At 53.6% G+C, this 21,103-nt stretch overlaps 5 protein-coding genes across 5 annotated transcripts; all 5 read left to right on the plus strand.

Moving 5' to 3' along the window:
• Positions 1-1,106: 1,106 nt before the first annotated feature.
• On the plus strand, positions 1,107-4,056 carry M406DRAFT_296980 (DUF1793-domain-containing protein; the record flags this gene model as incomplete). Its single annotated transcript, XM_040919286.1, has 3 exons — positions 1,107-1,274; positions 1,388-3,494; positions 3,561-4,056. The coding sequence occupies 3 exons, from the start codon at positions 1,107-1,109 to the stop codon at positions 3,806-3,808; spliced, it is 2,523 nt and encodes an 840-aa protein (XP_040771230.1). The 3' UTR covers positions 3,809-4,056.
• A 590-nt stretch (positions 4,057-4,646) lies between these two features.
• Positions 4,647-5,666, plus strand: M406DRAFT_358563 (RNA-binding domain-containing protein; the record flags this gene model as incomplete). The annotated part of the gene is made up of 3 exons (XM_040923934.1): positions 4,647-5,026; positions 5,163-5,268; positions 5,352-5,666. Coding segments are annotated over exons 1-3 (471 nt in total), but the record flags the coding sequence as incomplete, so codon positions are not given.
• Positions 5,667-5,757: 91 nt separating this feature from the next.
• On the plus strand, positions 5,758-6,971 carry M406DRAFT_109245 (uncharacterized protein). Its single transcript, XM_040915345.1, has 2 exons — positions 5,758-6,255; positions 6,303-6,971. Exons 1-2 carry the CDS (start codon positions 5,797-5,799, stop codon positions 6,510-6,512), a joined length of 669 nt encoding a protein of 222 aa, XP_040771232.1. The 5' UTR covers positions 5,758-5,796; the 3' UTR covers positions 6,513-6,971.
• A 1,524-nt stretch (positions 6,972-8,495) lies between these two features.
• On the plus strand, positions 8,496-9,555 carry M406DRAFT_75584 (uncharacterized protein; the record flags this gene model as incomplete). Its single annotated transcript, XM_040925884.1, has 2 exons — positions 8,496-9,433; positions 9,531-9,555. 2 exons carry the CDS (start codon positions 8,496-8,498, stop codon positions 9,553-9,555), a joined length of 963 nt encoding a protein of 320 aa, XP_040771233.1.
• A 4,917-nt stretch (positions 9,556-14,472) lies between these two features.
• M406DRAFT_65449 (uncharacterized protein) lies at positions 14,473-15,770 on the plus strand (the record flags this gene model as incomplete). The annotated part of the gene is made up of 4 exons (XM_040924932.1): positions 14,473-14,563; positions 14,691-14,937; positions 15,013-15,227; positions 15,286-15,770. The coding sequence occupies 4 exons, from the start codon at positions 14,473-14,475 to the stop codon at positions 15,768-15,770; spliced, it is 1,038 nt and encodes a 345-aa protein (XP_040771234.1).
• Positions 15,771-21,103: the final 5,333 nt, after the last annotated feature.

The raw sequence follows: 21,103 nt of genomic DNA on the forward strand, positions 1-21,103 counted from the left end.
TGTGATCTGGAGTGGATCATTTGCTGCCATCCAGAGCCAGGTTTGCTCTCGTCACCTGCATTTCCACTTCTTCCCCTCTCAGTACCTGCTACAGACAGACCAGTTATGCACCCATGTCAATTTCCCCAGATTTCATCCTTCTTTATGCCCCTCCTCTCTCTAGCGGCTCCCTTTCTCAGTGGGGACAACGGTTTCGCCCAGGCGTGCCAGGTCAGATGCAGTGGGTCCAGCTCTGGCCAGCTCCGGCTGGGTGGAGAAAGCAACCCCTTCAAGGGGGAGGAGTGGTGCGGTGGTAACGCTGTAGAGGGGCAGCTGCATTGACCTTGGCTCTTTGGTTCGGTGCCTGCATCTGTTTTGTCTGTTTCTGTTATGGTGTGTATGTGTGCTCTTAAGGTAGAAGTTCCTCATGATTAGACTTTCATCTGCTGGATGGGAGGTTGAGTGAACAAACCATCAGATTGAGGAAATGGAAGAGCTTGGTATTCACTGACTCGGTCAATGACAGCTCACTCATCCTCTTGGAGGGTGTGTGTAGGGTGGGCAGGCAGCACCAAGAGGAGCTAGCCCAACGTCATCGCCGGTCCTCCATTGCCCCAGCTGCCCCAATTGCCCCAACTTTACCCCATATTGTTACAGCTGTAGCTCTGACGTGACCAAGTCTCAGGGGCTTACTTTGGTGCCAACTAGGGCTACTTGCACAGTACAAGTGCAGCTCTTCCCAACATAGCATTGTTACATAGTAGTATCATGGTACCATTGTGGTACACCTCGGTCAGCTGGCCCCAAGCCAAATCCTGCCTGCTCTCTCCTCCAAGGACCTCTTTCAATTCCCCTCCCCTCCTCTCCTCCATTCCCTGTCCCCATCAGTGTGTGTACTCAATACTGGTGTATCCTCTTTGCTGCTCTGCCTCACTGTGCATTGATCCTTGTGGCAATTGTGGTGCTCCCACCTCCTCTTCCTTCTCGGCGCCGGCCCGTCGAAGACCAATCTGCCCGCATCCTCTGGGCCGCCTTTTGTGTCTGCCATTGAGATTTCCCATATACTTGCCATCTGCCTGCAGCAACTTCTGCTGTTTCCAGGCGCCACTCGGTGATTGCTATCCAACATGCGGTTGAGTTTCTTAGTCGGGGCCGCTGCGGCCGCTCTCGCGAGCGCTTCGACTCTCACCCCTCCTGTTTTGCCTTTGATCGTGCGAAATCCATACCTGAGCACCTGGCTCCGTTCTCGTGATGCGCCGTGGGAGGAATGGCCCATCTTCTGGACAGGAAACCACGTGAGTCTCTCAAGCATCAGAACAGAAAGACTCGTAGTAGAGAAACAGAGCGGCCCTCAAGATGGTCTCGGATAGGGAAATGTTCGTGGTGCTGACAAACACACCCCGTCTAGATCGGTTTCTCGGTCATGGCCTCGGTGCCAGAGGCTGGTCATGTCTACCCGCTGCTTGGCCGCCCACACGATTCCTTGGGAGGCTCTCACGACTTCAAAGTCGCCTTCCCCGAATACCTCGGTGCCACCTTCGACGCCTCCATTACGAACCTCACCTACTCGATCTTACCACCCAACGCGACCCTGCCTTTAACACTGACGCTATCATTCCTGTCTCCCATCACCCCGACCTCGACCCTGAGACAGTCATTGCCGGCCTCGTACTTGACAGTCTACGTGGAGGGTTCCTTCGACGTGAACCTCTACATCGATCTAAATGGGGAGTGGGTCACTGGAAACAGAGACAACGATATAGAATGGAGTCTGGAGGACGCAGAGCCCAAGGCTGATTCCTCAGCGGGTGCTGGAATCAAGTCGTGGAGGATACAGCGCCGGACCCAGCAGCTGCTCACAGAGTTTGCTGATCAAGCCGAGTGGGGGACCCTCTACTTCTCTGCCCCTCAGCATGTCCAGCATGAGAGCGGCATCTCCGCTGTCTTGCGAAAGCAGTTCTCCTCGGAGGGCAGGCTGAGGAACAACATCGACGGCAACTTCCGCAAGATCATGGACGAAGAGCCTGTGTTTGCCTTCTCCAAGGCCTTCAAGCTGGGTTCCTCCGGCAAGTCTGTCGACGAAGACGGCTACTCCCGGCAGAGCAAGGCTGTCGTCAAGACCGACAGTGTCATGTTCACGTTCGCCCTGGTGCAAGACCCCGTGGTCCAGTTTGCGTCGGCGAGGGGCCTTACCTTCATGCGCCCGTTCTGGGCAACCTACTTCCCCACGGATCAGGAGATGATCAAATATCACTACTCGGATTTCGCACAGGTGAACGCCCTGGCGAGCAATTATTCGAAGCAGCTCGATGTCGACGCGTACGCCTCGGGGTCGTCCGACTATCGAGATATCGCAGCTCTGTCCGCACGCCAGGTGCTCGGCGCCACACAGTTCTCAGGAACCCCTGACAACCCGATCCTGTTCCTCAAAGAGATCTCTTCCAACGGCAACTTTCAGACGGTGGACGTCATCTTCCCGTCCTTCCCATTCTTCCTCTACACCAACCCTCGCTGGCTGGCCTATCTCCTGGAGCCCCTCCTGGAGCACATGGGAAGCGGCCAGTATCCCAACAAGTACACCATGCACGACCTCGGCTACCACTTTCCTAACGCTACTGGCCACAGTGATGGTAATGACGAGTATATGCCCCTGGAGGAGTGCGGCAACATGCTGATCATGGGTCTCGCCCTGGTCAACGCCTATAAGTACGACACGCAGCCCGCCTTTCTTACCACCCCGCTTGTGAACACGGGCGACCCCATCAAGGTCCAGGCCACATCGATAGTGGACGAGAACGGTATCGACCGGTCGTGGGGGTATGGCCAGGAGGACGTGGGCACAACCGATCTCAAGCAGGCCCAAAAGTGGATCAAGAAGTCATACAAGCTATGGAAGCAGTGGACCGTCTACCTCATCGAGGAGTCCCTCGAGCCCAAGAATCAGCTGTCAACAGACGACTTTGCCGGGTGGCTGCGGCTGCAGACCAATCTGGCGCTCAAGGGTATCATCGGGATCCGGGCCATGAGCGAGATCTCAGACATCCTTGGCGAGACCAAGGACGCCAAGTATTACCGCGACATCGCCGACGACTACATCGACAAATGGCAGGGTCTGGGCCTTTCTAGAGACAAGCTGTTCCCCAAGCTCTCGTACGAATGGTACGGCGCCTGGACCACCATCTACAACCTTTACGCCGACTCACTGCTCTGCTTCCACCTACCCGACGGGTCTGCAACCGACGCCAGCCTGCCTGCCGGGTGGCAACAGTCACAGCAGTCGCCCATCAAAGAGCAGGCTAGCCCAAAGAAGGACTCGACTTTTGTTCCTGATTACGTCTACAAGCTGGCGAGCGATTGGTACCACAACGTAATGCAAAAATATGGTCTGCCCCTGGACAGCCGGCACCTGTACACTAAGAGCGACTGGGAGTTCTTTGCGGCTGCTGTCGCGAGCAAGCAGACGCGGACGGAGATTTTGACGTTGGTGGCCAAGTGGCTGAACGAGACGACGACAGGTAAGGCTTCCCCTCGTGCGTATAAAAGGCGGAAGTCAATTATGATGATGGACTAACGCACAACAGACAACCCGTTTACGGATCTGTATGATACTGAGGGGACAGGCGGCTACCCTGATGGTCTGGGCTTCAGGGCTAGACCGGTTGTGGGCGGCCACTTTGCGTTCCTCGCGCTGGAGAGGGCATGTGGCGGTCAGGCTACCGAGGCGCTGAGTTTCCTCGACGCTGCGGAGGCTGTAGAGTTAGATGTCAAGGCGCTAGTAGAAGATGAGAAGGCCTACGGAATGAGCCAGATGGAGGAGATGGAGCTGTAATGACAGATAATCTCACGTTATCTGGTACGAGAAAGGGGGGGGGGACGGAAAGAAGAACAAAAAAAGAGAAGAGGGTGGGGGCTAGAATGGGAAATTTGAGCGGCTGCCTGCCTGGCTTCTTTGGAATTCTTTTGCAGTAGACACCATAGCAGCTGCAAGCCTTTCCTCTCTTTCGAATAGAAAGGCTCTCCGATTTTGGAGCACAAGTACATACTCAAGGAGAATTTGCCATGACGCACGTATCCCAGCTTCCCCTTCTCCGAGAAACTCTGGTCCTGATTGCAGATCTGAGGCTGAACACTCTTATCACTCTGCCCCTACGTGATGGCCATTCAACAAATTGATTGGGGGGTTTTAATTACACGGGATATGACACAGTAACAACATGCAAAGCTGAGGTAGGATTTTGTGTATAGTAACGTCATATTCCGACAATCAGAGGCACTTCTCGCCCTAGATCTGGGGACTGTGGATCACTTTAGTTGTTGGTGGCTGCAGAAAGGGCTCCACCTGCTTGCAGTGGAGGGATGGGCAGGGGATTCTGAGATCCCAAATTCTGAGGCTTCGGAGTGTTGGGGCGGACTTTGGGGGCAAAAGGGAGACACGGGTGACAGGGGCAAGAAGGCTACAGGGATTTGGGGGGAGGGGGGGACCTTCAAGGGCCTGGTGACCCGCTAAGGCGTCAGCCAGCCACTCTCATTGGTTGAAAGGGAGCTGACACTAACTGCACAGACCAACATTGGTGCCTCCCTTGGCCATTTTCGTTCCTGCTGAAATTTCCACTCTTGCCTTTTTGCTTGCTGACTTCCTTCTCTTCCCTCCAACATCCAAAGACCAAGAGAGGTCCATCCATCCCGCACACCTCCTCTCCCTCTTGACAACGCGACTCGTGGTTTTCCCGTTGTTGCACTTCTTCTCTCACATTCTCTCGGTGTGGAAGAACACAAGATCTGGTGATTCAGTCCCTCATCACTATCATCGTCAAAACAGCAAGCCAGCTCTTTCAGCTGACGCTTCTCTAACGATACCCCATCTCTATTTTTCTCCTTCTTTTCCCCCCACAAACAACATCCACTCTCCGCCTTTGTTCTTTCGATACCATTTCTCATCATCGACAAAATCACCACGCCCTCTCTCAACTGTGTCAAATCAATCACTCGCACAAGATGGCTACTACTGCTATGGACTACGAGAACCCTGGCGGTGACCGCTTTGATGGTACGTTTGCATCCTTCCTACGTTGTGTGTGTGTCTCCATGGACTGTACCTCGACGCACTTGACGCGACTGGTCAAGGACGCGCAACGGCCGATGCAAGCAACAGTCGTGTGATGCTGACTTTGACATGTGTTCAGACGAGGCTCCTCGTTACGACCGCGACAATCGCAGCGCGTCTCCTCGCAGCGACAACGGCAATGACGCTGGTCGCCGTCGCTCCGCTTCGCCCACCGGCAACGACCGGTAAGCTTCTGAACGGCGCCCTTCCTCCTGGCAATATACTCCTTGTTCCAATCACTAGCTAACGTTTCTTTTCCTCTCTGCAGCGCTCCCGGCAAGACTGAGGATCGCGATCGCGGCGGTGACGACGACGGCGCTGTCAACCCTGGCTCCAACCTCTTCGTGACCGGCATTCACCCCCGCTTGACCGAGGATGAGGTCACCCGTGTGTTCAGCAAGTACGGTACCGTTGAGAAGTGCCAAATCATGCGCGACCCCCACACCAAGGAGTCTCGAGGCTTCGGCTTCGTGAAGATGGTCACCTCTGACGAGGCCGATGCTGCCAAGGAGGGTCTGCAGGGTAAGGAGTTCGAGGGACGCACCCTTTCTATTGAGAAGGCTCGGCGTGCTCGACCCCGTACCCCGACCCCCGGCAAGTACTTTGGTCCTCCTAGTACGTCTACCCCCCCTTAGCCTGAATGTTTAACCTGCTGCTGATACTCATTTGGTCAGAAGAGCCTCGTGGCCGATTTGGCGGCGACCGCTACGGCGATGATCGCCGCCGCGGTGGATTCGGCGGTGGCTACGGCGGTCCTCGTGGTGGCGACCGCTACCGTGACCGCTACCGCGACCGCTATGACGACCGCTCCCGAGGATACGGTGGTGGTGACCGCGGCTATGATGACTACGACCGCGGCTACGGCGGCGGCGGTGGTGGCGGCGGCGATCGCGGCTACGATCGAGGCGGCTTCCGTGATGACCGCCGTGGTGGTGGTGGTGGTGGTGGTCGTGACTACGACGACCGTGGCGGCATCGACCGGTACGCTGGTGGCCGCGATGACCGCTATGGCGGCTCTCGTGGTGGTGGTGGTGGTGGCGGCGGCGGCGGCGGTGCTGGCTTCGACCGCTACGACCGCGGCGGCGACCGTGCCCCGCGTGACGGCCCTCCTGCTGCTGGTGGCTATGGCGATGGTGCGTCTCGCTCTGATGGTCGTGGAGACACCTACGGTAGTATGCGTGACTCTTACCCCCGTTATGGTCGTGACTGAACTCTTTAGGTGGCCGTCGAGCGGGCGATCTCTAAGCTCCTCCGAAGCTACCAACAAAAAGGCGTACGTGGTAGGTCCCTCGCGCCTCGACTGCGGTGTTTAGTAAGTTTCATCGGGATTCGGTCTTCTTTTCGGTCGATTATGGGAATGGGAATCTGGTCGGAATTCGAAAAAGTTTGCGGACATGGAGTCATTCGGCACACAACCCCCTTTAGTTAGGCACTGCGCGACTGGCCTTGCTACTGTCACATCTCTGCAATGGAGATTCACTTTAATTGCCTGCCTCTTCGCGCGGTGAGACGACATAGGCCTCGTCTTGGTCTATTAATTTCTTTCTTCTTTCTCTTGCGAATACGACACGAATTTATGGGGCTTTTGCGGCGACCGCTCATTCTCGGCTCGGATCGACGAGAGAGAGCCCTCAGAGATACCTTTTTGCACCTCAGCCTCACCAGAACCACCAGAACTGCACCCAGAATTTCCTTGCTCTGCACCTGTACGGTCTTCATCTATTTCGTCCTTGCTCTTTCCCCCGCCCCAGCCTTTGCTTGGAACCTTTCGGCATTTGAGACGGGGAACGACATCGCAATCTCTGTATCGAAAATTCTGGGAGAGGTGGACGTCCAACAGATAGCGCCCAAACTTGACTCGGAGCTCAGCAGAACTCTCCTGACAACCACTGTGCCCCCCTCTCGAATGAATGACAACCTAAACAGCAAAATCGCAATCAAATGCAGCCTCTTAAAAAAGAACAAGAAAGCAAAGGAACAAAGGGGGAAAAGAACAGACCAGAAAGAAAAGAAAGAAAGAAAACAAAGACGAACCCTCTAGTCGACTTGCTCAACCTGATTTGCCGTGTCACGCCCTCAATAACTGCGAAACATCATGCCAACTTGACGACAAATGCAATTTGGCCATGATTGCCAACATTCCTACGTGTGCAGATTACAAAAAGAACAAAAGATACTTGTCAAACGTGGCATCGGCGGCCTTTTGCCCCTGTTTGTTTCTGAACTGGTCAGTCAGTCGGTTCGCGATTTGTCAACAGTGAACAGCACTTTCGCTAGACAATCAAAAGATCTGAGACAACCGCGCACACAAGGACCCGACGGAGCAAGGGAGACAAAGAAAACGAACAAAAAGCCCGCGGCACATACTGGCCAGCACCCGCTGCGACTGGTGACAGGTGATTCCCAATATACTGCACATGCGTTTCTGGTCACTGATACGAGGTCTTTATGTCTCTAGGGGTGGTCGCAGAATTGAAGGGAGTATGTGGCGACATGCCCAGGAATCTGTTCTGCAGCAGGATATGCCATCTGACTGCGGCAGGGCGCGGGCGTGCGGGATGTGTACCCTGCCAACTGCCCCCAATGTGATGAACCGTTGGCAGTGAGTGGCTCCGAGCTGACTGGTATGCTGCGCACTTCGACACTATTGAGCTCCGAGCCCCGCCATTGGTGAGATTTTCGGGTGACACAGCATTACGGTGTAATACTTGGGAGTGACTACATGGCCATCACTACGCAAGACAAGCCGTGGCATGGTGACGAATTTGAGCGGCAGCGGCAGCATCTTGGCCTGGGGTAGGGGTACTCGGTCCCCTGTTACCAGAGAGGTCTACACGATTGTCCATCTCGACACGGGTCAATCTGCTCAAACCATGAGACAAACAGGTGACTGGAGATGTTGGACTTCTATCTGCTGTTGAATGCTATGTGTAAATGTCAGGTAGGGATTTGAGTGTAAGTCTCATCAGTGTTACTCGGACGCAGCACAACCAGTCCTCTCTCTTTTCTCTTGTTTTCTTTCTTATTTTGACCCCTCTCTTTGTTCTAGACAATGACTTGTTCCTCTTCTCCTTTCTGCTTCCTTCTTTGTCCTCTACTTGCTGTCTTCTTGTCTTTGACGGTCTCTCGCCATTTTGTATCGGCCACCTCGATCATTATGAATGGGAGGAGACAAAGCCTTATTGTTGTTGTGGTGGTGGTGGTGGTGGTGGTTATTATTCTCCCCAGGCAGGGAGAGCCACCAAGCTGCCTTCTTTTATCGCATTAGATCGGTATATATGCGAGTTTGTGGACCTTGGCCCTGGCCTCGGCCTCGAAAATAGACTGTTACTGGCTTTACACAACGTAGGGCATTGACATTCCTATTGCTGTAATTTTCTGTTTGTGGACTTAAGATCTTTCGTATACAACAATGTCTTCACTACCACACACCAAAGCCGGCCTCCGTGCTGTCAAATGGCTATCCCGGCGACAACAACGAGCAGTTGGACAGCCCGCCTGGCTAGATGAGTACATCACCGAAAAACATCCTTCTTCTCCTTCTTCTGTCTTGCCTTCCACGACCCGGAGCGACACGCCGTCCGCTCGTTATTCTGTTGGGCCTTCTCCTATCTCACAGACGACAATACTGGGCGAGGTTGGTAGTCCTGATGCTGAATATGATGCAGATACTTCTCAGCCGTCCTCGGCAGCGGATTCTCCGAAAGCTTTCAACTCTGACGGGCATCTCAGGAGCAGCAGGCCTGTTGATCGTCGTCCAGCGACTACGCATTACTTCACCCCTCGGCGATCCACAACGCTTCTTGCATTGACGCCGCCTTCCTCGCAGCGAAGAAGGCCGACCAGATTAGCCTTACCACCACCCTCGCTCCCGGCGCGGAGACACCCGTCGACCCAGGCGACCCAGACGTCCACCGCCATCCTTCTCAACGGCCTCCGTGCACAGGTTGCCCAGCGCGACTCGACCATCGCGGCCCTCAAGGCACAGCTCCGTGCGGCGGGCGCCACGCCGCCGCAGCCTCGGGACGCGAGGGGACGGTTTGCGTCGCCGCCGGGTGGTTCGTCTGCCGCTGGGAGGAAGAGCACCACCACCAGCAGCGACAGCACCAGAAGCGGCCGTGTGCAGCGTTCCAGGGGGCGGCGGAGGAGGCGCACGCAGACGGAGCTGCTGATGGAGGCGGGGATCATGTTTGGGTATCTTGACCAAGTTCCTAATGTGAGTCATGTGACGGGGGAGCCGGTGGTGAGGGAGGCTGTCCTGGGAGGGTGGAGTGGTGGGTCGGAGGACGAGATTGAGGTCCGGGCGAGGGGTTTGGTGGGGGATATTTGGGGGAGGAAAAAGGTGAGAGTGTAGGTACAGGAGGTTTGATTTTTCCTTTAATTTCTTCCTCTCTTCCCCTTCTTCTCTTTTCCTGTCTTTCTCACTGCCTCTAATTGTGCTATGTAGAGAGCGTGTTATTTTTTGGATGTAATAAGGAACATACTACCTCAACGACTCACCGAGGGTACATCATATTCAACAACATACTGCCATGAACGACGTGATTTATCGTGTGTCGGTCCAGAAGCGAGTGGAGTACCTTGTGTAAGCGCCATCCATAAACAAGAGCAACCCCAAATTTATAAAAGCGTCTGTTTCCTGATGATTCTTCCGGATCTAGACGGCTGCTTTGTGGCTGACGCTGCGGAAGGACTAGTTCTCACGAGCAAGCTCGACGGCAGAAACAATGCGTGGAGAGGTACGTCTTTGTCCATCTCGGGCGGACTACCACTGGAAAAGGGTTCTGGGGAGGAACAAATGTCGTGTATTTACCGCATCGGAGAGGTATCCTTTCCTCTCCTTTTTCTTTCTCTTTCCATTGCTATGAATTGCGCTGTGCATTTCTCAGAATATGTGACAGCTTTGCTACGAAAATCACACCAAGCACAGTGAATCTTTCAACCACCGGGTCGCTATCTTTATATTTTTCTGTCTTCTTTCTTCTTTCTCTCTCCCAAAGACAGTTCACTCAGAACACGTATTGATCCACCAGACCCATCCATTCAAGCAACCTCCTTACCACAATGTCTCGAGAACCTGTCTTCGCAGGCTATCTGGGCGAGGATGGGCTATGGTATCTCTCGCGCAGGGCAGCACAGAGGAGCGGGACCAAAGTCGTGAGCGCCTATGTGGATATCCAAAACAACAACAGCGCCTCCGACGCACCCTTATTTGAGCCAACCCCGCCGCCCACTGCACCCGGGCACCAGCGCGGTCAGCTCTACAGGCGAAAGAAGGGCGGCTACCAGCCTGTAGTGGTCAGTGTCAACGACAGCAGCAGCAGCAGTAGCAACAGCCCATTGAGCATCAAGTTGATGTTTCAGAACCCGCACTCAGCGGCGCCGGACCTGTACGACTGGGTTGGGCCACGGGATGGGCTCACCTTTGAAACGACGGAAACGACGACGACAGCTGCAGATGTGGCGGCAGGGACAAAAGAAGGGCAGACGGCGGCAGTGGTGATTCGGTTTCATGCGATTGATGAGGAGGGGAGGGGAGCTTTTTACTTTGTGGATCGGGAGCATCATGTTTATGAGGAGAAGCCGACTTGGGCGGGGACGGTGGTGGAGTTTCGGGCAGCTTGGAGGGGGCGGTCTGCTCTGGGGACAACAGCAGGTAGAAGAGGAGAAGAGGAGGAGGAGGAGGAGGAGGAGGAGGAGGAGGAGGAGGAGGAGGAGGTTGATGAGAAGGAGGAGTCGTCGCAGATGGAACATGGCAGTACTCCTAGCGAGGCTGTTGTTGGTGCCTCGTCCTCGACCACTTTACAAGATGCCCACACGGGCGTCAGCAGAAACCTCGACGGCACAGGGTTCATCCCCAAGCGCACCGGCCGCTACATCCGGTTCCAGGACCCGTCCGACCCTTCCAGCACGCTGTACGACCAGGTGCACCGCAACGTCGGCGTGAGCTTCGCAGTGGCCAGGGCGGATGATAACAACAGAAGCAGCGGCGGCGACAGCAACCGACCACGAGATGTCCTGCAGTTCGTCGTGCTGAATGATGACATTCATGATAATGATCATGATAGTGACGGGGATATTGGCTGCGGTTCTGAGATCAGCCCGACGACGTACTATATCGACGGGGAGGATAAGATCTACAGGACGAGGCCGGGGCGGGCCAAGATTAGGGTGCCTAAGAGGGCTGTGTTGCCGCTTGCTGCGCCTCCAAGGAGGGAAAGATCGCATCTGCCGAGAAGGGTCATGGTGGGGGATGGTTTTGAGGGGGAAGACGAAGAAGATGACGATGGTGAAGTGGCTTTTGATGGTGATGATGGTGGGACTGATGATGAGGAGGAGGAGGAGGAGGAAGAGAAAGAGGAAGAGGAGACGCTTGGGGTGATTATTGACGAGGAGGGGAATGAGGTTTTGGTAGATCAGGAGGGGCTGGTTGATGATCGGCGGCGGGATGATGTTGCTGTTGGGGGAGGAGAAAGAAGAACAGAAAGAGGAGATCGTCAGAGCACGAGCAGCACACGAGGTCCTCCGCACCATGTACAACCACAACAGCAGCAGCAGCAACAGCAACAACAGAGTCCCATCAGGCGATCAACGCGACAAGCCAACAGACCACGCCGTCTACCCTTCAACCCCTCCTATCCAACAGCCCTGGCCGACATCAGAGCCAAGGCCAGGACCAGAGCGACCAGGCAGCCGACAGACGGCATGGGCCCGATCCGTGGGGATGCGAGATTGTATGTCCCTTCAGCAGCAAGGTTGCGGGCGAGGGACCTTATGCGGATCATTGAGTGGTCGACGGAACGGCGGCGGGAGTGGGATCGGCTAGAGGAGGGAAAGGTAGGAGGAGGTGGTGGAGGAGGGACGAGAGGGACGAGAGGGAATGATAATGAAGGAGAGGAGGAAGAAGAGTGTTGATCAGCATGTTCGGCATGAAACGTGCAACAGCATGGTTGTGGGGGATCGGTCTTTCGTTGTACGAATGCTCTTCGCAACAGAGCGTTTGCTTCCATTTCTGTATGCCTTTGTGAATATATTCTGAATAACTTGATAAGAATGACGGCCCTCGTCCACTATATTGATGGATACTAGTCTCTATCACTCGGGGTATCTCTTGACTTCCAATGCAAAATGCCCTTGGTTTTGGTTTTTTTTCTTCCCCTTATTCATCTTACCTTGAACCCTACCCAGTCTCACCAGGAACCTTCTCCTTGTGTGCAAAGGATGGTATCAGCCACTGCCTGTTTTCTCCATCTCCTGTCCCAATTCCAATCCTCGGCTCAGCGACCAACCGCTCTATAGGAATCGCAGGCTTATAGAGTAATCTGTGCATGCCTCTTCGGGCCGCGGTTTACGGCTTGCATCATCACCACCACCACTGAGCAGCTTGATAGAATCCACCCCCCCCCCCCTCTCACTCAGCGGATCCCACCACGCCTGCTCCTGGTTCAGCTTCCAAGGCAACATCTCCTCCTGCCTATGCACCCAGCAAGGGTCTTACCCCATTTACACTTCCACCCCTTTCCCTCCAAACCGCCCTCCACTACCCGCCGCATCGCCCTCGCCTGCACCGACGAAAGGAATTGCCACTCTATTCTGACTGTCCTGTCATTCAGATTCACAGGGTAATAAACCACCGGCTCGCTCTGGGCGCCGAGGGGTCCTGCTTGCCTCAGAGCTTTTGTGTCTGCTAGCATTGCCTCCCTGGGCGTTCTCTCGGTGAGCCACCAAGAGGCCCCATTTCCTACTGCTTCTGCTGCTGGTGGTGGTGGTACTGGGCCACGGATGAGCAGGACACGGCTGTCGGTACGGCGCACGGCATTCCAGTGGTAAGCAACTGACTTGTCGACGGCGATGTGTGGATTGTAGCCGCAGACGAGAAAAGTTCCCTCCCTTGCGGCGCGGGCTAGTTTTCTGGTGGACTTTTTGCTGCCAAAGACGATATAGGCAGTGACGGGGCCGGGGGGGGGGGTTGAGACTCGTCATTCTTCTTCTCACCGTTTGCTGGTGCTTTCCTTGCTGCTTGTGGGGGAGGAGAGAAAGATGGAGGAGACAGCAGCTTGGCCGAGGTGATGAGGCCCACAGGGGCAGTCTGTATGATATCGGCTATGATATCGGCGAGCGTGGTTCCTGAAGGAAGGTTTCAGATGCAAACGCCGCGGTAGAGGTTGTGGCCATAAGGAGAGGGCTCGCGCGGGTCGTGAGTGGGCACACGTGGGATGCGGTTGTAGGCGAGGGGTTGCCTGCTGGTCATGTCGATCTCGGCGCGGCGCTGCGCCCATGGTTACCAATGCGTTCCCTGTTTTGTCTTTCTCGTCCTGCTTGAGGTGGTGGTGCTGCTGCTGCTTGAGCCTGAGCTTCCTACGGTGGCGAGATCAGGAGGAGGGGCCTGGCTATTGCGGATGGGTGGGGGTGATGATGAGGTCAGTTTTGGTGCCGGAAGAAGGAAGTGGCCCTGCGTGTGTCGACGTGTGACGTATTCTAGTTGACGAGGAGGAGCAGGAAAAGGAAGGCGCCAACCATAAGGGCAATCTCGTCCATACAGCATCGTTGCTGTTGCCGTAGCTGTAGCCGTAGCCGTTGACAGTGGCACGCACAACGGCGCTCAGGGCGAAGGACGTGCACCTCGGCCTTTGGTAACCATGAAAAGAGGAATACTGAGCTGGGTTGGCTATCAAAGAAAATATATGTTGAAGCCTAGATCAAATGTTTTCATCCTTGGAATAGACGACGATGAGCGGGCGCTTATGTAATCACATCACTTTCATTATGAGCTGATGTATCGTCTCTCTTTTCATTTCTTGTCTTGTTTTGTTGCGCACTATTTACTATATCTACAGATACAATTTAGATCACTCAAATCATCTCCGTCTTCCTTTTTAGAAGGAGTAAAGGGAGAAAGGAGAGAAGACTGCACCTTTAAGACAAGTCCTTACACCAAACAAGTGAGAGACGATAATTCCTTCAGATAATCAAGGCATGATTGTTTTCGATTATTTCCGAAGCTGTAGAGCGTTGCGTGTATATTTTTCGAGCTATAGTAACGATTGTAACTCTCCTTCATATACTAGTAGTGTTATAGGGACATTCGAATGAGAGTTGTATACAGCTTAACCCATCAAGAAGCATCTTGCCTCATATTCTTGTTTCCCTCAGACCTGACTCTGGGAACAAGATACAGTATGCAAATATTAAAAGGGTTAGGGTTAGGGGCTCTACACCTTAGTAATCACAACCAACCCAATCTGACCTCATCTCATCCAGCACCTGCCTCACTCACTCCAATCTTGACCACCCATGAAACCCGCTACCTTTGGCCATATTTGTGAGGCCTCGAGAGGGCCGGAATCATTACCAGAGTGAACCTGCACGATTCAAGAGTCTCAGTCACAATGGGGATCCCACAGAAGATCTCGAACCCTCGCAGAATTTTGGCTGTGGCGCTGGACGCAAACACAGAGCTGTTAAGCCGCGTCGTCCAGGGTAAGTCGACGAAGATTCTCATCCGTGCTTGGCAGAAATACCGGCCTAGAGATCATCTCCTCCTCTCCCTTCTCTTTCCTCATAGGTAAGACAAAATTTTCATTAACACAAAGGAAATTTCCACCAGACCTGACGGGCAAACTCCCTGAACCCGTATCATCCTCACTGGCGGGTACTACACATGACCTCGACCTTGAGACAGCCTACTACACCACCACAGTCCCCATATGGCTCGACTTGATCACCACCCCGTCCGACTGGGCCGCCACCTTCCTCTCCGACGAGGCAAAAGAGGTGCTTGAGGTCCTGGGCGGCATGGTCGTCGTCTTTGCGATTCCACCACCACCACCTCACGCCAAGGACGCCACTTCCTCGTCGACATCGTCTAACAACAACGACTCCTCCTCTTCCTCTGAAACAGCAGAAGACCAGGCCAAGATTGTCATTAGGGAGGTTGGGAGGGTCGTCAGGGAAGGCCTCGGCGGGTGGGAGTGGGACGGGGTCAGCCTGGCCGTTGGGGTGGGCGAGGTGGCGCATTTGGATGATTTGGACGTCTGGGATGAGGTCTGTGGGGATGCCGGGCTGGAGTTTGTACATCTTCCCTCGTCGTCATCCTCCTCATCTTCGGCCTCGTCAGGAGGGGAGGAGAGAAATGAGTTTGGTGGTAAGCTAGGCTTTCTTGAACTGGGCTAGAGAGGTTACTAACAGCATTGTTCGCGTAGAAAAGGTTGGCATACCTCGTGTCCTGGAGGCCCTGCAGTCCAACGACTGGGCATCGGTCCTTACAGAGGAGGGGGATGATGTGCTTGGTGCAGGACAAGATGACCCCCATGCCGGTGGTGATGATGAGGAGAAGGATGGTGAGGAGCTCGACCTAGAGGACATGAACTTTGGGTTCGACAGGGAGGACTTCGAGGGCCTGAAGAAGGCGATATGGGAAGCCCAGATGGAGAGAGAAATAGGGCAGGAGGGCGGCGGCCAGGGCACGACAGCGCAAGACAAGATTCCGTTTCCTCACGGTGACCACGACAAGGACGATGACGCCAAGGACACCACCGCCCAAGACTTGAACGGCGACGACGTCGAGAAGGTCGAGCAGATGATGCGCAAGCTACAGGCGGTCAGGGACATGAGCGCAGGCCTACCAGAGGAGCAGAGGAAGAGGATGGCCGCGAGGGCTGTGGGCGAGGTCATGAGGGATCTGTAACCGTCAGAGAGATCAGCCATGTCACGCTGCCTTTACGACACAGCTCAACTACTCGTGGGTGCCAAAGAAGGGGGGAAAGTCGAGCTCCAGAGCGAATGTCGAGCAATCTACCATCACTCGATACATGGCCTATCGAGAGTATTGGTTCTGTGGCAGCAAATTGCTACGCTTCTCCTTCGACTGTCCAACGGCTCTTCTTCCCTACTGAGTGGTCTTCCCAAGTTTGGTCGACCCAAAGATGCTTCATCTCTCCTCCACAAGTATGGTCCTTCGGTCAAAGCCCCATATCCTCTCCTCCTGGAGTACGAGAGCTATCAGCCTTGGGCTGGATAAGCCGAAGTGGACAACGACCAACGGACAACCAGTCAATGCCCTGTGCACGACCCTATGGTCGGACCCCCCCCCCCCCCGTCGCGAAAGCTCGGTGTGCTCCGTGTCTGTCTTGGTGGGATCTGCTGATACTTTCGGTCAGTCCCATGAGACAGTGTCTCATAATACGGAGACTGACGTGGGCATGCTTTCCTATTGGTATGTTATGTGTCTGCGACAGCCACGACCAGTACTTTGTCAGACCCCACGCCAGAGAAAGGATTCTTCATGTGACTCCGGGAGACTATGCTAGCTCGACATGGAAGAAGTGATGGTTCCAAAGGCTATTACATTGTCTTGTGTATGTGTATGACCCCAAGTTCCCCCCCCTTTTGCGAGACTGCTTGTGATGTGTCAAGAAAAAGGTCTCCTATATTTGGTCACGTCTTACTCTACCGTGTATGTGTTCCCGTCGTGGGGGGCGTGAAGAAGAAGAAAAAAAAAAAGAAAAAAAAAGAGACGGTCACGAGGCCAGATACAACTGCCCTGGTCCGATACAACACACGCAATGCAAGCAGCCGCGGCATGAAGCTGACCTCGTACCACGGTGATCTGACCTGATCCGGCGGCTACCCCCTTGATCCTTGAATTCAATAGCACAGTGAGAGTCTGTGCGGCCTTTCATGTGTGTGTACTTACCCAATCGTTGCCAATTCACCCTCAGTACCGCTGTGATGCGGTGTGATCAAAGGGCGTATGAAGGAGGAGGAGGAGGAGGAGGAGGAGGAGGAGAAGCCACGTCGGTTTCCCACGGCCCTTTCCCTCCCATCAGGTAAGATCACAAGGTGAAAAATAGAATGAAGACGCCGCCAAGACCTGACAGGTCTCAGACAAAAAAGAGCAGACGAGCGGGAGAATACCCCGACCCGTGTTTCGGTTGTGCCCTTGATGGCTTGAATGTCGTCTGGCCATTCACACTCATACACATACACACGCGCACACACAATACAACTCACCGGTCGCGTCAGCTTTAGTCTCCATCTCGGCTCAATATTATTACACGACGGAACGGGCGTGGTCGGACGACTATGAGGAGAGGGAGGAGGAGGACGGGAAAAGGAAACAGACGGCGCGTGATCATCTTTCAGCTTGACGTGGGTTCCCTTTTTCCTGCAGGTCCTCGGTGCTCATATTGCAGACCGAGAGCGCGCCACACACTACCGCCATCGTCGTCGAGAGTTGGATACAAAAGAGGCAATGAAGTAGAACAAAATAAGTTTCTTCATAACAACTACATAACTAGTCCGCCCCCGTGTGAGACAAGCCGCTGTACCCCCCACCCCCCCCCGACGCGCCACGCCAATGGCTTTTTCTTCTTTCTTTTTCCAGTTCCCCAAAACGACCCGCGATATATGGTGCGCGCACAAAGCATACACACACACACACACACACACACACATACATACACTTGCTTTTGTTGTACACATACATCAGATCCTGGCCCTTGGCTCCGAGAGGACATACCGAAAAGGTGTTAGGAGAGAAAAGAAGAGAGCTGAATGTTTCACCCGACATGGGCATCCGGCCTAGGTCTCATGATGCGGGCGTCGTGCTGAGCTGCCGTCTACAATGCAACAACAAACTCTTTCTCTCTTCTTTTTGTGTTCATCCTTGTTTTTGTGAGACAAGCTTATGTAGTCATGTTGTGTATGTTTGTAAGTATGTCGTGGGAATGTGTAACGCGAGCTGAATTTGGGGGCCAGCGGCACAGGGTTGTTGGCCGGGGGGAGGAGGACAGTGGCTGCTGAGGTTTCTTGTTCCCCCGATCTGACGTGCATGGCGCCGTCTGTCTCCCTCTATTCCTGGAAAAAAGGAAGAGAGGGATGATTAGGAGCAGATGTATACTCTCTCTTTGCCTCTCTCATACTCCCCACTCATGTTTTAAGGACCTCTCTTCTATTTCTCTTTTTTTTTTCTTTCCTTTTTTTTCCTCCTCTTTTCCACCTTTCCTTTCTTCTCTGTCTTTTCTCTGTGTGTGTGTGAATACAAAAGGTAAAAAAAAGGGGTGGTGGGACGGGACAGGAACCAAGGGAGGGGAGAAATGCGGGAGGGAGGGAGGGATTGAATCTCACATCGAGGCCAGTTGGTTGGCTAGTGAAATTGATTGGTTGGTCGGTTGGTTGCAACAAATAGGGCTACCTGCAGCATCGGGTCGCACGAGATTCAGCAAGTTACAGCAACTATCGCTTGGGCTTGGGCTAAGTATGCCGGGGCTGACGGGCGGTCTGGGGGGTGTTTTGTTGGTCCGACAAAGACCTAATCCCGCTGGCCCCCCCCCCCCTGGTGGCAGTCTTATTAGTATCAGTTGTTGGGGAAAAAACGTCGTCGATAAGTCATTCCAGGTTGGTTTGATAAGGGGGAAGGGGGGGGCGGGAACAAGGAAAGGAGATTGATTGAGGGTAAATGAGAACCAATGATTAAGAATCCTTCTCCTAGTAGAAGAGACTGCATTATTATCGTTATTATTATCAGCTTATTCATTTAATTATCCGGGGTGGTTTTTTTTTTTAATCAGTTATCCTTTTTTTTCCCTTCCAGTTGGTTGGTTGGTTGGTTGGGACAACATACACATGCATCTATCTAGGCACGCACAGAGCACTTGAGGAGTACCGGCAGCGAAGATCAATCATACCCTCACACCCCCCCTAGCAAGGAGCGTCGCCATAAGCAGAGATAAACGTTGCTATCGCCAGCGTTCCGAGTGGTCTAGGCCTGGATGATCAGCAACAAACAAACGGTCAAGTGGACCAACCACAATTTATCCCACACACACGCGCGCACGTACACACACACACACACACATTACACATCCACACCCTGTGAGATCTAGAATAAGAGAGAGAGAGAGAGAGAGAGGCAGGGCCAGCGAGGTGCTTGTTTGTCATGGTGGATAAATATGACAGCTCCCAAAATGCTTGCTACGTGGTTGTTGTATCTCGCTTAGAAGGAGGGGGGGGGGGGGAAGTCGGCCATGTGATGTCGTAAAGACTTGGGTGTAGGTTTTTTTTTGTTTTTTTTTTGTTTATTTACCTAGACGTTGCACCGTTGCACCGTCTCTCCCGCTTGGATACACACACGTGTATCTTGAGAGAGTTGTGTGACTTCATGACTTCTGCTAATTCTGCTAATTTGGTTGGGTGGCGGCAGTTTACGATACGAGGGGGAATCAACATCACATCGTCCCTGTGGTCATCAAATCATGTGCCCTTGGATGGGGAAGGGCATGACAAAGGTTGAACAGTCAATTACATGATTATAGCCTAAGTGTGTTGGCCAAGAGTAACAATAGGGACCAAAACAATGGGTCAATGGGTCAATACACAAAGACTCCTAGGCAACTAGTTACTGAGAGTGGATGTGATGGCAGGTACCCTTGAATGTCACTCGAACCCCTGGAGTCTTGGTCTGTTTGTATATCTCAAGTATCATCTACACATACTCTCTCTCTCTCTCTCTTTGTGTGTATGTCTGCATCCCACTCTCCATCCTCATGATCAAGTCCTGTGCACACGCTACTCACTCTGGATAAAATCTCATCTACTAAGGACAAGGGCCTTGTGGGTGTTCTTATTGCATACCAAGTACCCCTAGGCAAGCGGCTCAAACCCCTCTCCTCCCCCGTATTTCTTTTCCCTCTGCCATCCTGTCTCTGAGACAAATTCATGCCAATAGGCCGGTGGTGTGGGAGGAGGAGAGGGGGGGTGAGCAGTCATCACCTCATGACTGAAAAAGGACAATAAAAATAACAATTAAAAACCCTACTCAAAAAGACCACCAAAGCAAAGAAAAGAAAACCACCCAAGACAAGCGGGCCGTGTCTCTCCAGCATCTATAGTTTCCCCCTTTCCCGAGGTCCAGCTCGAAAAGAAGAGTAATCAATTCAACAAACCAGCTATTACTTCCAAGGGAAACAAGAGAAAAATAACACATCATTTTCTTTATCCCTTCTCTTTCTTCTTTCTCTTCCTTTCTTCTTCTCTCCTTCTCACCGCTCTTTTGGACCCGGTGTACCCCCTCGAGCTATAGTACGAAGTTTCTCATTTTCTCTCTTGTCCCCTTCCAGACCCCCCATTCACCCAGCCGTTTTGTGATAGTTCAGATTTCGTGTTTCCTTTCTGTGCCCCTACACCCGACCACGCGGTCATGGGCCAGTGATGATCCTCCATGGAGCTCGTACGGTGACGGCGCTATCCGATGCAGGTCTTGGTCGCCGTGCGATGCTAAACCAGGCTTGGAAGTGACGGCAGCGAGACGGACGGGGGAAGAAGAGGGGGGGGGGGGGAAGAGATGTTATCTCGTTCCTGGGGTTTTCAATTCTCTTCTTCTCCAATGGGGACCACACCCCATCTTCGGTTCAGTATGCGTTGGTTTTCCTCGATGGAATCTTCATTGTCAGCCTCACGTCGACGCCGCCCGCCCCCTTCCTCCACATTGTCTCAAAAAGAAAAATCTCCGTCCCTTGTTTGCCCTCCCGCCCCCCGTTCGCCGTTCCATCCCGCCCCCGTTCGGGATTGGACCGTCCCGCCACCACACGCCATCTTCCTCCGCCGCGCTCCCGCCCGCGCGGACCATTTCGAAGCGCTCAATCCTGCCTTGTCTCACTTACTAGGTTGGGGGGGGGAGGTGTGTCCTCGAGAAGAAAAAAAGAGAGACACAAAGGTTGCATTCTCGTCCACTCATTCCATCCGCCTGTTCCGGTTTTTGTGCGCATTCGATGAGAGAGAAGAAAAAAAATGTATATGGGCAAGGCGAGCTGAGCCACAAGAAAAGAAGAAGAAAGGACCACAATTTCACATCACACACACATTCATTGGGTCTCCATGGTCCCAGGATCCCGGAGCTTTGCAGGTGCCAGCCCCTCCTTTTCCCATCCCCTCCTCGCTCTTTGTTTCTCTCGATGTGTGTTGTAACCTCGTGTTCCGCTCTCTCAGGTCTCGTGAAGGATGCTGTACCCCGTACTGCAC

Source organism: Cryphonectria parasitica (genome assembly GCF_011745365.1).
Source record: "Cryphonectria parasitica EP155 unplaced genomic scaffold M406scaffold_10, whole genome shotgun sequence".
Classification (NCBI taxonomy): domain Eukaryota; kingdom Fungi; phylum Ascomycota; class Sordariomycetes; order Diaporthales; family Cryphonectriaceae; genus Cryphonectria; species Cryphonectria parasitica.

Bases quoted from the DNA above. Each gene is read 5' to 3' on its own strand.
- M406DRAFT_109245 (XM_040915345.1), top strand. From the start codon at position 5,797: ATGATCGCCGCCGCGGTGGATTCGGCGGTGGCTACGGCGGTCCTCGTG. The intron at 6,256-6,302 runs GTATGCGTGACT...TGAACTCTTTAG, and splicing joins TCGTGGAGACACCTACGGTA to GTGGCCGTCGAGCGGGCGAT.